The sequence below is a fragment of the Macrotis lagotis genome, chromosome 1, assembly GCF_037893015.1.
Source record: "Macrotis lagotis isolate mMagLag1 chromosome 1, bilby.v1.9.chrom.fasta, whole genome shotgun sequence".
In the NCBI taxonomy this organism is placed as follows: domain Eukaryota; kingdom Metazoa; phylum Chordata; class Mammalia; order Peramelemorphia; family Peramelidae; genus Macrotis; species Macrotis lagotis.
This window is the reverse complement of record NC_133658.1, coordinates 41986429-42002176: the sequence shown is the minus strand read 5'-3', so window position 1 is coordinate 42002176 and position 15748 is coordinate 41986429. Positions and strand designations below refer to the sequence as shown.

Sequence of the window (15748 nt, the reverse complement as noted above, 5' to 3'; positions counted from 1 at the left end):
TTCTGATTTTTGACTGATATTCCTAGAAGTCTTGATTTTAGTGTTTTTGGGAGGTTCCCAGTTTACTTACTTATTTTTGTTTTTCAAGGCAATGGGTTTAAGTGGCTTGCCCAAGGTCACACGGCTAGGTAATTATTAAGCCTCTGAGGTCGGATTTGAACCCAGGTACTCCTGACTCCAAGACCAGTGCTCTATTCACTGTGCCACCTAGCCGCCCTTCCCAGTTTATTTTATTTTTTTTTTTAGGTTTTTGCAAGGCTAATGGGGTAAGTGGCTTGCCCAAGGCCACACAGCTAGGTAACTATTAAGTGTCTGAGACCGGATTTGAACCCAGGTACTCCTGACTCCAGGGACATTGCTTTATCCACTGCGCCACCTAACTGCCCCCCAGTTTACTTTCAAGAGATCTTGTCAGTTTTCTTTTGTGGTTTCATGAAACAGGATATTCAGTGCATGATTTTTTTAAAATGTCCTCTCCTTGATGTTTTCTGTCCTTACATTTTCTTACATATTTTTAAAGTCTTTTGAATTTAATACTTTTTTTAGTTCTAGCTTTGTCTCTTCCAGGAATTTTAGTTGAATTTGTACCCAAGCTATATATATATATATATATATATATATATATATATATATATATATATATATATATATATATATTTGTTTTGTTTTTGCAAGGCAAGTGGGGTTATGTGGCTTGCTCAAGGCCACACAGCTAGGTAATTAAGTGTCTGAGGTCCAGGTCCTTCTGACTCTAGGGCTGGTGCTGTATCTACTGAACCACCTAATTGCGCCTCGACACCCCCCCCCCCCCCCCAATATTTTTCCTTTGAAACTTTGTAGGTGTTTTGGAGTCATTCTTTTCTTTGAGGTTAATGTCTTGAGTGTCCCTCTTCATAGTAAATAGCTGTTTATGGTGGAGTTCTTGTTTGTTGAGTTCAAATTTGTCTGAGCCAGGGTTTTGCACATTTCTGGAGGGAATATTTGAGCTGGTATTGCTGCTGCAAGTTCAGTGACTTCAGCTTTTGGTTTGGAATTCCCACCCTGGATATTCCACTGCAGAATTGAGAGTGGACTGGAAACTGGAGTTGAGACAGCCCTTCATCCCCTTGTTGAATGAGCCCATGCCCACGACCAACTGGCTTCTGGACTTCCTCCCTTTCTTAGCCCATCACAGCTACTATAGCCTATAATGGGTCATGAGTCCAACAACTGGAAGCCATTCCCACCAGGCTATGCTCCCATACATAGCCTGGGTCTTTATTTAGGCTCTGTGCTAGGACTCTTACTCAGTATGGCTTGTTCTTGGAATTCTCCTTTAGATGAGGCCTAGTGCATTTTTAGAAATCTCTGGGAGGGGTTTTGTGGAGGGAGGTGTGCTCAACATTTTCTTGATACTTCGACATCTTTGCTCCATCTGCATTTAAAAAATGTTTGGGGTCCCTTTTCATGGTTAACGTTGCATTTGGAAATGAAAGCATCCCAAAAATTCATGTAGTTTTAAGTTTTAATTGCCATTAAAGCTATTTTATTTAAGTTACTTAAACTAATAAAGCTTTTGGGTCTCCACTGTATTTCTCCCCACGCCCTCAGTAACCTTTCCTACTAAGGGAGCTTCCATCTTTTGTTAAGAATTGAGTAGAAGGTGAAAAAAAGCAAAATTGTGCAAATTCCCAGGGCATAGCTAATAAATAGTTCTAGTTCTCCAGGAATATGGGGCATTGTATTTTTTAGAATTATGACAATGTGTTCTTCAGTTTATTTTTATTTATGTTCTCATGATTGTTTATGTTGTTACTAAACCAGGCCTTAGAGATTCAGATGACTAGTATGTATCAACCAGACTGAATCTCAGTTATTGAGATAGTTATTTTAGTCATATAACAATTGCTTACTTTGCTACATGATAGACATTAAGTTCTTTAGGCTCACCTGAAAGATGAGGCTTAAGGTACAATAGCTGTAAATTACCTCAATGGAATGCTATTTCTGCGTGTCTTCTTAAACTTTTTCAGGAGTAACGAATGGTTTTCAAGGTTGATCATAGCCGCATGTATTATGGTGTGCAATGTCCATTTCTTCTGATTTTGCTCATCTCCCAGCATAAGTTCATGCCAGTCCTTCCAGGTTTCTCTGAATTCCCATCGCTTCTGATTTCTGTTAGAACAATAGTGGCCAATAATTTACCATTGTGTTCAGCCATTCCTCAATTTGATGGGCATTTTTGCCACTACAGAAAGAGCTGCTATGGATAGTTTTGTACATGTGGGATTTTTACCTTTTTTTTCCCTCTGATCTCTTCAGGGTATAGACCCAGGAGTAGTATTGCTGAGTCAAAGGGGTTGTACATTTTCACTGCCCTTTGGGCATAGTCCCAAATTGCCCTCCACGGAGGTTGGATCAGTTCGCAGTTTGTGGCTTAATATTATTAAGACAGAGAAGAAAAATAAATGCACAAAATATGAGAGTTTTGTATTTGTGGAAGGGGAAAAAAGGGGGAAAAATCCTTTAACCTAAGTGAATTTTTTTTTTTTAGGTTTTTGCAAGGCAAATGGGGTTAAGTGGCTTGCCCAAGGCCACACAGCTAGGATTTGTACCCAGGTACTCCTGACTCCAGGGCCGGTGCTTTATCCACTGTGCTACCTAGCCACCCCTAACCTAACTGAATTTAACAAACTAGTTTTTTAGTCCATTTCAGCGATTACCTTTAAGTTCTCAGTGTAAAATAAGTCTTGTAAGGGGTAGTTTCTTGTCCCTTTGGGCATTAAATCTCTCCAATTATTAAATAGCTGAAGGTTGAGATAATTTATGAAATAGTTGTAGACTTTTTGTTCCTCTAAAAATAGGTAGAAATTTTTTGTTGCCTGTATTCTGCTCTATCATTATTATATAGCTATATAGATCTTTTCTGTTTATTATTATAAATTGGATCTAAGACAATTGTGATCTTGGACTTAAGTTTATATCTTTTTTTTTTTTTTAGGTTTTTGCTAGGCAGTGGGGTTAAGTGGCTTGCCCAGGGCCACACGACTGGGTAATTATTAAGTATCTGAGACCGGATTTGAAACCAGGTACTCCTGACTCCAATGCCGGTACTTTATCCACTACGCTACCTAGCTGCCCTGAATTTATATCTTATAAGAAATAGTTTTTGGGTTTTTTTTTCTCATTTTTGTAGTCATTGTTTGGTTCATTTTCCTTCCATTTGGTATTCTATTATCATTTAACTCAATAGCTGATTTTGTTAACCAGTGTTTTGTAAGAAAAGGACCGTTTTTAAATCCTTTGAATAGTTTCCAACTACTTGCCTTTAAACATATGGGAATTCAACTTTTTCATTGACATAATGGAAAACAGCTAAACTCATAAAGCCAATAATCTCATTGTTACTGTTACTAAGAATTTGTCAGTTATTGTTGCCTAGGTACTGATTATATTTTTCCATCAGCCAATGCTTTGATCACATATCTCTTTAGAAAGCATGGGCTTTGTAAATGGAGTTGATAGCCTATTTTTTTTCTCTTTGTGCTTCATTCTCATTCAAAATAAGTTTTTTTAGGTTTACCAGTTCATTTTCTTCTTTTGCACTTTACTTTGAATTACCTACTTGTTAACCTGTTCTGTTTTTAGCTGAAAGGGATAACTGTCATTTCTCAGTGTTATAAGGAGCACCATTTCATAGACTCAATTATATTTGTTATTGAAATTTAGAGCTGAGGGGCAGCTAGGTGATGAAGTGGATAGAGTACTGGCCTTGGAGTCAGGAGGACCTGAGCTCAAATTTGTCCTCAGACACTTCATAATTACCTAGCTGTGTGACCTTGGGCAAATCACTTAACCCTGTTGCCTTGCAAAAAAAATTCCAAACAAACCCTAAAAAGGAAATTTAGAGCTGGACAAAGTTTGGAGGTTAAACCTGTAAGTCAGTTTTATGATAATCTCTGCAGCACTACCATTCTAAGACTTAGGAACAAGAGGATAGGATAAAAAATAAGGAATGATTTCGTATAAGTGTTTAAAGAACAAATTGAATAGAAAAGAGTGATAAACATTTATTTTATTTTATTTTTAAGGTTTTTGCAAGGCACATGGGGTTAAGTGGCTTTGCCAAGGCCACACAGCTAGGTAATTATGAAGTGTCTGAGACCAGATTTGAACCCAGGTATTCCTGACTCCAGGGCTGGTGCTTTATCCACTACGCCACCTAGCCACCCTGAGAGGTAAACTTTTAAAGTACAGAGATAGCTTTTTGGGTTTGGGAGCATAGCTCCAAGTATAGGTGACTTTCAACTTTCTTCTGCTGTTCTGTTATCACACACACACACACACACACACACACAGAAAATACTATAATACCTTCAGTATTTGGATGGCCTTTGCTCTGGTGTCTGCATAGATGTACAGTGTGCTTGTCTTTTGTGGCAGAGGTTATATGTTTTGGTGAAACCGGAACTATATAAGATTACTTCAGATTGTTTAGATCCATTGGTTTTATACTTAATTTATGAAGGGTGGTGATTTATTGATACCTCATGTATAGCTATGACTTGTTTCTTATAACTCCCAGGTGCCTGTAATTTGATCTTCTTATTTTCATTGTTTTATGAAACTAAAGTAGCATAGAATTGTGCTAGAAATGCTATATGGTAAATTTGATTTATTTCCTCTCTTTTTTAGGAGTGTTTCTCAAGAATTGTCAGAGACCATCCTAACCATGGTTGCCAATTGTAGTAATGTTATGAATAAAGCTCGACAGCCCCCTCCTGGAGTTATGCCAAAAGGACGTCCCCCTAGTGCAAGCAGCTTAGATGCCATTTCTCCGGTACAGGTAGATAAATTTTGTTAACTTGCAACTGTCAATGAAGGTACTCTTCTTTGCCATTCATATTGATTAGTGTATTTTTATTGCAATAAATAATAATCAAAGTGAAGGAAAATTCAATTATAGTAAATTCAATTGTATGTCATATATATTTAAAAGTTGATCTATATGGCATATAGTTAAGCATTTTTTTAATTCTTTGTAATATGACTGCAAACCTTGAGGTTATTTTTTAGATGAGTTGAAAGTTTTTTCTTTAGGGACCTTGATTAGACTCTTGAGTAATAAGCACTGCCTTTGAACCTGATATGTCTTGTTTGTAGCTTCTCAGGCTAAGCAACAGTGCTAGAGCATAAGGACTTGTTATAACTGGGGCTCTTCAGGTTTCAAACTGAACTGCTCTTTTAAAAACAAGGTATATTTAAGTTACTCCCTGCCACTGATCACCCTTCTCTGAGAGCAGTATGCTTCTCCCCCTCTGCATCGGGAAGTGGTAGAATAATGTGATAATCAAAAACCTCTGAGTTGGAAAATTTACCTCTTAGACACTAATACACATTGGTACTTTGTTAATCAAAGCCTCTGATTTTTTGCTAGATCTGTTATTTTTTTGGATGAGATTCTTGAATGATCTTTACTTTTATCAGTAACAGTATCTGTTATTGCAAAATCTACCTTCTGGCTTGTAAGGACTAAGGTATTTTAAAAATTCCTTGTTACTAAATATAACAGACATCAACAAAGTAATAGATGAAATTGCCTTGATTTGGTCAGCTTGGTATTCTGTACGCTTTATGATTCTTATGCCTCATAGTCTTTACTTTTGAAAAATTAGACATATTTAGTGATAAAATTTCTGACTTGTATTTTTGGGATATTTAAAAACAATTTCTTAAAAATTCTATTAAGTTTGCTTTAATTTGCACTAATCAATTTGCTAGCTCTCTTAGTCTGAAACACCTGGTGATATTCTTTTGTCTTCTTTAGATTGACCCCCTTGCTGGGATGGCATCTCTTAGTATAGGAGGTTCAGCTGCCCCCCATACCCAGAGTATGCAGGGTTTTCCTCCAAATTTGGGTTCTGCTTTCAGTACCCCTCAGTCACCAGCAAAAGCCTTTCCACCCCTTTCCACTCCAAATCAGACTACAGCTTTCAGTGGCATTGGAGGACTCTCTTCACAGCTTCCAGGTAAGGAAATATCTATAGAAAACATGTATTTCTTATTGCTGCATGATGGAGCGACATGTCCATCAGGAGTCATTGGGTGAAATTACAAGTGTTTTTCTTAATAGGGAATAGAAAGAGGAAAAAAGTAATTCAAATTAGTCTGTGGAGAATCAGTACAGTTATGTTTTCATATCAGAGTTATAGTTAGTGTAATTTTTAGTTGATATGTCATTTGAGTAGTTGTTTACCTTGAAGGTTGATTAAAACAAAAATTTCATGTTAACTTGGAGAGGAATACAATTAAAGCAGATGTTAATCTTTTTATTAACCCATTAGTCTAGATAGAGATACTTAATGAGATTCTGTCACTTGCGCATAATTAATTCTCTTCCTAGTATGTGCTTTGGCATTTGAATTTCATGTGTGTTTGTATGAGTCAAAGCAAAAAAGTTTAGACTTATCTCAAGGTAAAAAATGAGAAAGGAATGAAGGGGAAAGACATTTGAGTTGTCAAGTTACCCTATAAAGTAATAATTGTCAGAACTGCTGGGTACTTTTTTAAAAAATGAAACATATTAGATGAGAAAGAATCCAAAAAAAATTCAAGAACATACTTTTGTATAAGTCTGAGAACATAAATTACTTGAGGAGCAGCAACTCTACCAAAAATGCCAACTGGAAAGCTGTTTGGCAGAAATTGGAGGTTAGATGAACAAACCTCTCTCTCTCTCTCTCTCTCTCTCTCTCTCTCTCTCTCTCTCTCTCAGTGTACACACATACACACATGCGTGCGCGCAAACTCTAAATGCCTTCATAAAAACTTTACCAGACTTTTTGGTCTTCCATGTTGTGCTAAGTAAGATAACACTAATTTTTAAACTTGCTTACACCTAAATTTTAAGGAAAAATGCAGACACTTGTGTATTAAGAATGTGATGTAACTTTAAATTTGGGAACAGTTGAATATAGGCATAAAAAACAATTGTTCTTCTGACCATTTGCCTACTTTTTAGTAGGTGGCCTTGGCACAGGTAGCTTGACTGGTATTGGAACTGCGGCTCTGGGACTCCCTGCAGTGAATAATGATCCTTTTGTTCAGAGGAAGCTGGGCACCTCCGGACTGAACCAGCCTACATTCCAGCAGAGTAAGATGAAACCTCGTAAGTGGTAGTGTTGTCTGTGGTTGTGAATGTGACTGGATCCAAGTACATTTGTGCTTGGGAGGTTGGGTCAGTTTTATTGGGCTGAGATAGTTGGTTACACAATTATTGTTCATTGAATGTGCTTCAGAGGGAGGATGTTCCTGCCGAGTTCAGTAGGGGTACAAGTTGCTAAAGTCACCTTCTGTTATATTCTTCATCTTGTTTTTAAAAGGAAAAATTTGTAGACTTATGTTAATGAATTAGGATGTAACTACTATAAAAGTAAATTTTAGGCATAGAAGAGAAAAGGCTAGGGATGGGATTTTGCTTTTCCAAGTCAGAATTCAGACTGTTAAATGGCCTAGTGAAGAGTTAGGAAGACCTGAGTTCAGATCCCACCTCAGACAAGGACTTACAGACAGGGTGTCTCTGGCCAGTTTCAAAATCTCTCAGCCCCCTTTCTCCATCTGTAAGATTGTGATAATAATGGCAGTTTTCTCTGAGGAGTGTGTTAAATGAGATTAACAGCATAAAGGAAATGAGGAATAAATAAAGGAAATTGCTAATACTAGCTCTTATATCGACTTACTTGGAAAAATTTAATAGATTTGGTTACAAATTAAGGAGTAAAAAGTAATCTTTAAGATTTTTAACTAAATCTTTCTACTGCTTGAGAATCTAGTATAATTGTACCTGATTCTAATTGGATTTGAGATGTTTAATAAAGTGGAATGCATTTTTTCCTTTTATCTTGGTCCTCCTTTCCTGGCACTAAATATTCCCAAAGGTAGGGCAATAATTTCTTGACACTTTAGCCCAAAACCTTTGCCTCTTTAGGCTGAACAATAGTAGTGATTTTGTGAGAAGTGTTTGCATCAGCCAGGCCTCTGGAGGCTGGTGTGAAAGAGGTCTGCATGTCTATGTTGTGTGGCATCTACTCTGTCTGGCCTAGGGAGTAGATCATTCGGATTGTCCTACTTTAAGGCATTAGAGGGAAACCTTAACGTAAATTTGTAGTTTAGGTTTAAGGGTAAGTATCTTATGAGTGTGAACTTGGTATACAATGTGTTCCTGATAAAAGTTAAATGTGATAGGAATAGTATTTGAAATAGACCTTTTCTGGAGGAATCCTTGAACTTCCTCTTCAATAACATAGGGTTTTATATGAGTGTCAGTGTGATTACACTAACAAAACTTAATAATTCTTTAGTTACAATTTGGTCTGTTTATTTAAATTTTAACTCTCTTTGGTGTTTGAGGGTGGAGGGCTTGTGGGGAGAAGGCAAAATTAAGAGAATCACATGCCCAGGAATTGCTTTTCATTTCTCAATAGCGGACGTGTCTCAGGTATGGCCAGAGGCGAACCAGCACTTTAGTAAAGAGATTGATGATGAAGCAAACAGCTATTTTCAGCGCATTTATAATCATCCACCGCATCCAACCATGTCTGTTGATGAGGTGAGTGCATAAAATGACCTAGTCAGCTGATGGCATAAGATCAACATTAGCCCGAGTTCCTCTCCATTAGTATGGTGGACTTCATTTTTCTAATTCCAGCATGACCCACTTGATCCTTCAGCTATCTGTCTTAGGCATTTTCTTTGCTTGGTTCTCTTCTCTTGTCTCAAATTGTGTTTTAGAAATTTTGAGAAACTTTTGTTACTGCAGCACAAATTGTCACCAGATACTGTTTCTTGGTCTCAGTATTCCTTGATGAAAAAAAGGGTGATTTTGTTGACTAAACTTTCAGAGTAACCATTTGGTTCTTGTTTTTGCAGGTATTAGAAATGTTACAGAGGTTTAAAGACTCCAATATTAAAAGGGAACGAGAAGTGTTTAATTGTATGCTGAGGAACTTGTTTGAAGAATATCGGTTTTTCCCCCAGTACCCTGATAAAGAGCTGCACATCACAGCCTGCCTGTTTGGTGGCATCATAGAGAAAGGACTGGTGACTTACATGGCGCTTGGTCTGGCCTTGCGCTATGTTCTTGAAGCCTTACGCAAGCCTTATGAATCCAAAATGTATTTTTTTGGTATTGCTGCACTAGATAGATTTAAAAATAGGTGAGTGTTCTTATTGTGAAATTTTCTCCCTCCTCTTAAGATTGCTTTAGAGAGTACACCAAAATTTGTCAGGAAGCCCTGGATTCAAAGATCTGCCTTGAACAAATATTACTTGTAAATCATGAACAAATCACAGAATTTCTCAGTGTCTCTTCACAAGGAATTTTCACATGAAGATGGAAGCATAGACCTTTGTAAAAAAGCCAGGTTTTTCTGTCTTGAATCTTTCTTGAATATATTCATTTCAGTGACTATTGTTGACCAAAATAAAATAAGTGAAATGTGAAGATTAAAGTCTGTAGCCCGTTGAAGTTAAATATTAAATTTTACAATAGTCTTTAGCCAATTGAGGAACCATACCCCCAAAATTATTTATTTATTTAAGGCAATGGAATTAAGTGACTTGCCCAAGGTCACAATACTAGGCAATTAAATGTCTAAGGCTGCATTTGAACTCAGGTCCTCTTGACTCCAGGGCTGGTCCTAGTCTATCCACTGTGCCACCAAGCTGTCCCCAAAGTATTTCGTTTTAATAACATTCTTGGAAATTGTTACTTTATTATGATGATTAAGGGCCTGGGTATGTTACTTGTATCAAATAATGATGCCTTTTCTTCTCCTTGTGTCCTTTAATGAGGTAACTCTTTTCTTTGTCAGATTGAAGGACTATCCCCAGTACTGTCAGCACTTGGCTTCCATTAGTCACTTTATGCGGTTTCCTCATCATCTGCAGGAGGTAAGTATGTTTGAAGGTCAAACACTGATGAAGTTATCTTAAGTGCTTCAATTGTGAGAGCCGTTTTTAAAAAAATATAACTTGTTTTTCCAATTATATGCAATATTAAGTTCTTTCTATCTTTTTTCGTAAGGTTTTGAATTTTACAATCCCCCGCCCAAGGTGTGATAGTCTTTACAATGTTTACATCAATGTGCTGAGAGAAAAATTATATCCTTAAAAAATAAAATATAAGAGATAGCAACATTACATAATACATAATACTTTTTTCAAAAATTGAAGTTAATAGTCTTTGGTTTTTGTTTAAACTTCAGTTCTTTCTTTGGATACAGATGGTATTCTCCATTGCAGATACCCTAAAATTGTCCCTGATTATTGCATTGATATTAATGAGGAAGTCCGTCAAGATTGATCCTCAACCCCATGTTGCTGTTAAGGTGTACAATGTGCTTCTGGTTCTGCTCATCTCGTTGAGAGCAATTTTTAACTAATGATCTTTGTTAAATTACTCATGAATGTTTTCCTTAGCACCTAAACTTTTGAAAGATTGACCTAGTATTTCAGGTTGACATGATCTGTTGAACCCTTTGTGTAGAATTTCTGTTATTCACTTTGTAATTTGTTTCCAGAGATGTGTAAATTGTTTCAGGCCCCGCCCCCCCCCCCCCCATGGTATTTTCATGTTTTAAATAATGCAGTTTTATGATGGATCCTTAGCTTTGCTAGTTAAAACATAAACTTAGTATCTAATTAGTGCTTAGAGTTCAGTACTGAACTAATTTGCAAATGGATTATTCCACTTTAACACAATACTGTTGTGGAATAGAAAAAGTTTTCAAATGCTAAGTCTTTAATATATTTTATGTCAAAGTAAGTTTCAGATCAGATAAAATTTATTGTCTTTGTCATTTCTCTCTAGTCTTTTCCATTGTGATCTTATCTATTCCAGCCTCAATTAGTTAACTCCTCTGTACATCTGAATTTTCAAATGTTTGTCCTGAACCTTGATTCTCACAAAGTTTACATACACTTTTCTACCTGCCTGCTGTTCATTTTGCTAGCTTTGTCTAGATGGGGTTAATTCTCTTGGATTATCCTTCTACCTACTTAGGGCAATGCCAAACCTTGTCCCTTCTGTTTTCCCCATTAGAATCAGGAATTTGAGACCTCAGTACCATCTATTCGACCTCATTCAGTGAAAGGGCTCCCCTGAAAAGTGCACATTATGCTTCTGCATAATGTAAGATAGCCACTGAAGGGAGACTCACTGACTTTTGAAGCAACCCGTTCATCCCTCATCTGGAAGGCTTTCATTGTTAGGTTTTTCCTGATATCATAACTGAATTTGTTTCTTTGCAACTCATTTTTTCTGGTTGTGTCCTTTGGAGACTGCTCTTTAAATCCTTGAAAAGAGTCACCATGTGCTACATCTCTCTCCTCCCTCCCTCTTCCCCCCCTTCCCACTAGTTGCCTTTCCTTTTTAGTTTTTTTGCAAGGCAATGGGGTTAAGTGGCTTGCCCAAGGCCACACAGCTAGGTAATTGTTAAGTGTTTGAGACCAGATTTGAACCCAGGTACTCCTGACTCCAGGGCCGGTGCTTTATCCACTGCCCCACCTAGCCACCCCTAAGTTTCCTTTTCTTAAGGCTACACATCCTAACACATTAAACCAATTCACTGATGATAGAGGTTCAAAGACCTTGACCATTCCAGTTCACTTTTCTGAGTATTCTTCATCTTATCAGTGCCTTTGAGACAACTAGGGCCCCACAGTACCCTGGGTTCAAATCTAGCCTCAAACAATCACTAGATTCCTGACCCTGGATAATTCAGTGAACCTCTGTATTTCAGTAAGGATGATTGTTGCACCTACCTTTAGAAATGGTGATTATTTAGTGAAGTGACAGTTGTGAACTCTTAGTCTCCCTGTTCTATGAGTGCATCGCTGCACTCTCCTTGTACCAAAATATAGTGCAGAAAACTAAAAATAGCCCAAAAAGTGTGAGGACAAAGAGACCATTACCTTGGATTGATTTTGGTAATCCAGGCCTCTAGATTAGAGTATTTTTTTTGACTGCCATGTCAAAACCAGTCAATCTTGTTTTGATTTATTTTTTAACTTTCCTTTTCACTCTTATACTATTTGAAGTCTCTCCATTGTTATCCTCCAAATAGTATGAGATCCTTTTATCAAATGCTTTACCAAAATTGAGATACATTATTTGTTAGCATTCTCCTGACCTGGTTTCATTATGTGTCAGGGAAAAAGCCTAAGAAACTAGGTTACTTCGTCTTGATGTACTTTCAAGAAACCCATGCTGTCTTTTTGTATTCTCTCCTAACTTTTCCATATCCTTACTAAACATCTTTTAAATTATGTCTTAAAGAATTCTCCAAGAACTTGAAGTCACCAGCAAACTATCATCATCTATCCTGTGTGTATGTGTGTGTCTATCTCATTCCCACCCCCAATATCATTGATTTAGTGATTATAACCTGATCTTCAATACTCAAGGACCAGTGACTTGATTTCACTAAGGGCTGCAATTATTTATTTTGGTTGCTAACTCTTTGTTAGTCATTTTTTTTGGGGAATTTTCAGTGAAAGGTCATTCTTTTTTTTATTTTCATAGACAACTTCTTTATTTAATCTCAACTGCTTATACTATAAAAAGGCTCATACTGTAACAATCCCTAATCTGTTAACCTACTCTCCCATAAACTGTTCTAAACCTCTATTTCCCCCCTCTCATTTCCCCTACTATATATCTTCCTTCACCCTCTCAGCTGAATTCCTCATTTTATAATTTACAAGCCCTCCCTTCCAAAAAAGCAATTGTTTTCCCTCAAGCACCCTCTTCTCCCTATCCAATATTCCTTGTTTTACTTTTCATACCTAGGTGGTCATTCTCCTTTTCCTAAAGTTAAAATAATTATGCTGTTTTTGGCTTAATCTCCAGCCTCAGCTCCTCTGACAGTTTTTATAGGGCTATGCCAAGTTTTTATTCATTCTCTTATTTGATTTAATTCCATCTTGTTGGTACCTATCTTTAAAAAATAAGTGAGTTTCCTTTGTGTTTCCTTAAGTCTCTTTAGAAAATACCTGCTCTAGGGGTGGCTAGGTGGCATAGTGGATAAAGCACCGGCCCTGGAGTCAGGAGTTACCTGGGTTCAAATCTGGTCTGATACACTTAATAATTACCCAGCTGTGTGACCTTGGGCTTCAAGCCACTTAACCCTGTTTGCCTTGCAAAAAATCTAAAAAACAAAAACATACCCGCTTTTCTGGAATTCTGTTGTATTTCTTTTCCTTTTTTTTTAAAGGTTTTTGCTGGGCAGTGGGGTTAAGTGGCTTGCCCAAGGCCACACAGGTAATTCTTAATTGTCTGAGGCTGGATTTGAACTCAGGTACTGCTGACTCCAGGGCCAGTGCTCTATCTCCTGGGCCACCTAGCTGCCCCTCCTTTTTTTTAAAGTTGATCAAAACTTAATTATTCCTAGTCTCACTTGCTCAATTCTCTTTATGATTCTTGATGATTATATATATATATATACACACATATATATATACACACACACACACACACATATATTTTGTTTTGGGGCAACATTTGTACCTCTCTCAATAAGAATTTAAACATTTCAAATTCTTTTTTATTCTTTTATGAATACTTGTTTATATTTCCCTTTTTATGTTTTTCTTTTGAATACAGTGTTTGTATTTCAGTTTCAATTCAGTTCAGGTCTTTTTTCTCAGGAATTCATTGAAGTTACCATTTTCATTAAAGATCTAATATAATCTTCTCATCTCATACACCTTCCCCCAAAACAAAAACAAAAACAAAATTCCAACAATAAACAAAAGTCATACTGAGTTTTCCCGAGTCAGTTCTTTGAGATTGTAATTTTAAATTTTTTGCTTTTGGAATATTGTTTTACAAGTTCTCTGCTGCTTCATCGGGCTTGTGATCCTGACTAGTTCTTGGTTGTCGAATTTTTCATTTTGACTATTTTTCCTTTGACCTATAATTGTTAGAGTTTCATTGTTATTCATTTGGGGATTTCAGGAGGTGGCCAGTGGATTTTTTTCACTCTTTTCCCTTTGTCCTTTGGGTCTGAGAGAGTTGCTTTTATTGATTAATTAAAAGATGAAATTTGAATTAGGCCAGGTCATGAAAAGAATGGCTAACTTGTTTTTAGTGGAATGAGTTCAGCAACTGTTGGATAATAAAAATCACTATATCATTCCTTTTTTTACATTTGTGTGAACTATTTCCCAAACTCATAAATTTCCTTTCTGTTGATATTCTTTAATTGTCCTTTTTGAAGACCAGAAATATCAGTTAACTGGTTCATTTCATAGTTAGTAGCCTTGGAAGGAGCTTGAGGTCTTGGGATAGAGCCCTGAGCCTAGAATGGGGAAGACCTGAGTTCAAATGTGATCTCAGATTCTTATTGGCTGTGTGACCCTGGGGAAGACCCTTGATCATTTTCTTTGTTCCCTCGAATTGTAAAATGAGATGGAGAAGGAAATGGCACTCCAATATCTTTGCCAAGAAACTGCCATGGTCAGTGTGATTAAGATGGTGGTGCAACTATTCTTGGTTGATTTGCATGCATCCCAAGTATCTTTCTTTGTAGTTACGATCTGATATAAAGGAGATGTGTTAAACGATTAAAATGTTATTGATTGGGACGGCTAGGTGGCGTAGTGGATAAATAAAGCACTGGTCCTGGAGTCAGCAGCAGTACCTGGGTTCAAATCTGGTCTCAGACACTTAATAATTACCTAGCTGTGTGGCCTTGGGCAAGCCACTTAACCCCATTTGCCTTTCAAAAACCTCAAAAAAAAATGTTATTGATTACGTTGGTTTTTTTTATATTGACCTTCCAACTCCCAATACTACCTTCTCTTTTGTAACTAAGCAGTTAATTAAAGTCTAAGCAAGAGGATGGTGTGACAGTTTAGCACATATTCTGTACCTGTGATCCCCCACTTTGGGTGGTGTTTGTATTCTTCACTCTTCTCTAGAACCAAGGTTGCTTATTGTGATTAATCTCATTTTGCTGGATATCTGGTTTTTGAAAGAAATCTTAAAGACATCTTAATTAACCTTTGACTGGGTTGTCACTTGGCAGAAAGTTTTGTTGTTGAATTCTGTTTTATAAGCAAAAGGGATAACTGAATTTAAAGAGATAGTCCATTATATGTGATTACTCTATTAATACTGCATTATTACAGTTAACCTCAATAGATGGAAGGAAATTATAATGTGAAAGTAGAATCATGTTCTGAAGGGATTCAAGGGGCCCAGGAATGGAAGAAGTCAGAGAATTAAAAAAAATCTTAAAGGCAATTTGGTTCAGAAGATGTTTATTTAGTGCTCTATCTGGGTGTTAAATGCTGGGGATTCAAAGAAAGAAAAAGATGGTGCCTGCCTCGAAGGAAACCCTGCTCTAATCAGCGGAGGCAGTTTGCAAACAATTTTGTAGAAGCAAGATATATACAGGGTGAATTGGAAGTCAGTTCAGAGAAAAATCTGCATTCAGAAGAACTGGCAAAAGCAGGAGAAATTGGGATCTTAGCTTAGACTGGAAATAGCATCCAGGGAAGTTGGCAGAGAAAAGAAGAGGATTCTTGGCCTGGGAGACAGCCATTGAATCAGGAGATGAACCAGCCAGTGGAAGGGAATATCCAGGGCTTCCAGTGTCAATTGATGACTGCATAAAAGGGGAGGAATAAAGCAGTAGGAAGCTTGGAAAGGGAGAAGGAGCCAGGTTCTCTAGGGCTTTAACTTCTAGAGTCTTTTTTATTTGAT

The 15748-nt window shown here is 37.0% G+C and overlaps 1 protein-coding gene and 1 non-coding gene across 11 annotated transcripts in view; both read left to right on the top strand.

Moving 5' to 3' along the window:
- The window catches only part of CNOT1 (CCR4-NOT transcription complex subunit 1), a 100006-nt gene that overhangs the window by 51978 nt on the left and 32280 nt on the right, over positions 1-15748 (top strand). For 4 of the 10 annotated variants that reach the window (XM_074199044.1, XM_074199046.1, XM_074199018.1 and 1 more), the window contains 6 exons: positions 4675-4825; positions 5807-6008; positions 7001-7147; positions 8463-8587; positions 8908-9194; positions 9852-9930. In XM_074199044.1, the coding sequence (XP_074055145.1) occupies positions 4675-4825; positions 5807-6008; positions 7001-7147; positions 8463-8587; positions 8908-9194; positions 9852-9930 (991 nt within the window). The remainder of the gene's footprint in view (positions 1-4674; positions 4826-5806; positions 6009-7000; positions 7148-8462; positions 8588-8907; positions 9195-9851; positions 9931-15748) is intronic. The other 6 variants (XM_074199049.1, XM_074199026.1, XM_074199021.1 and 3 more) reach the window with 3 other exon arrangements.
- Positions 5106-5242, top strand: LOC141510703 (small nucleolar RNA SNORA50). Its single transcript, XR_012475126.1, has one exon. It is a non-coding gene; the product is annotated as a small nucleolar RNA SNORA50 (small nucleolar RNA).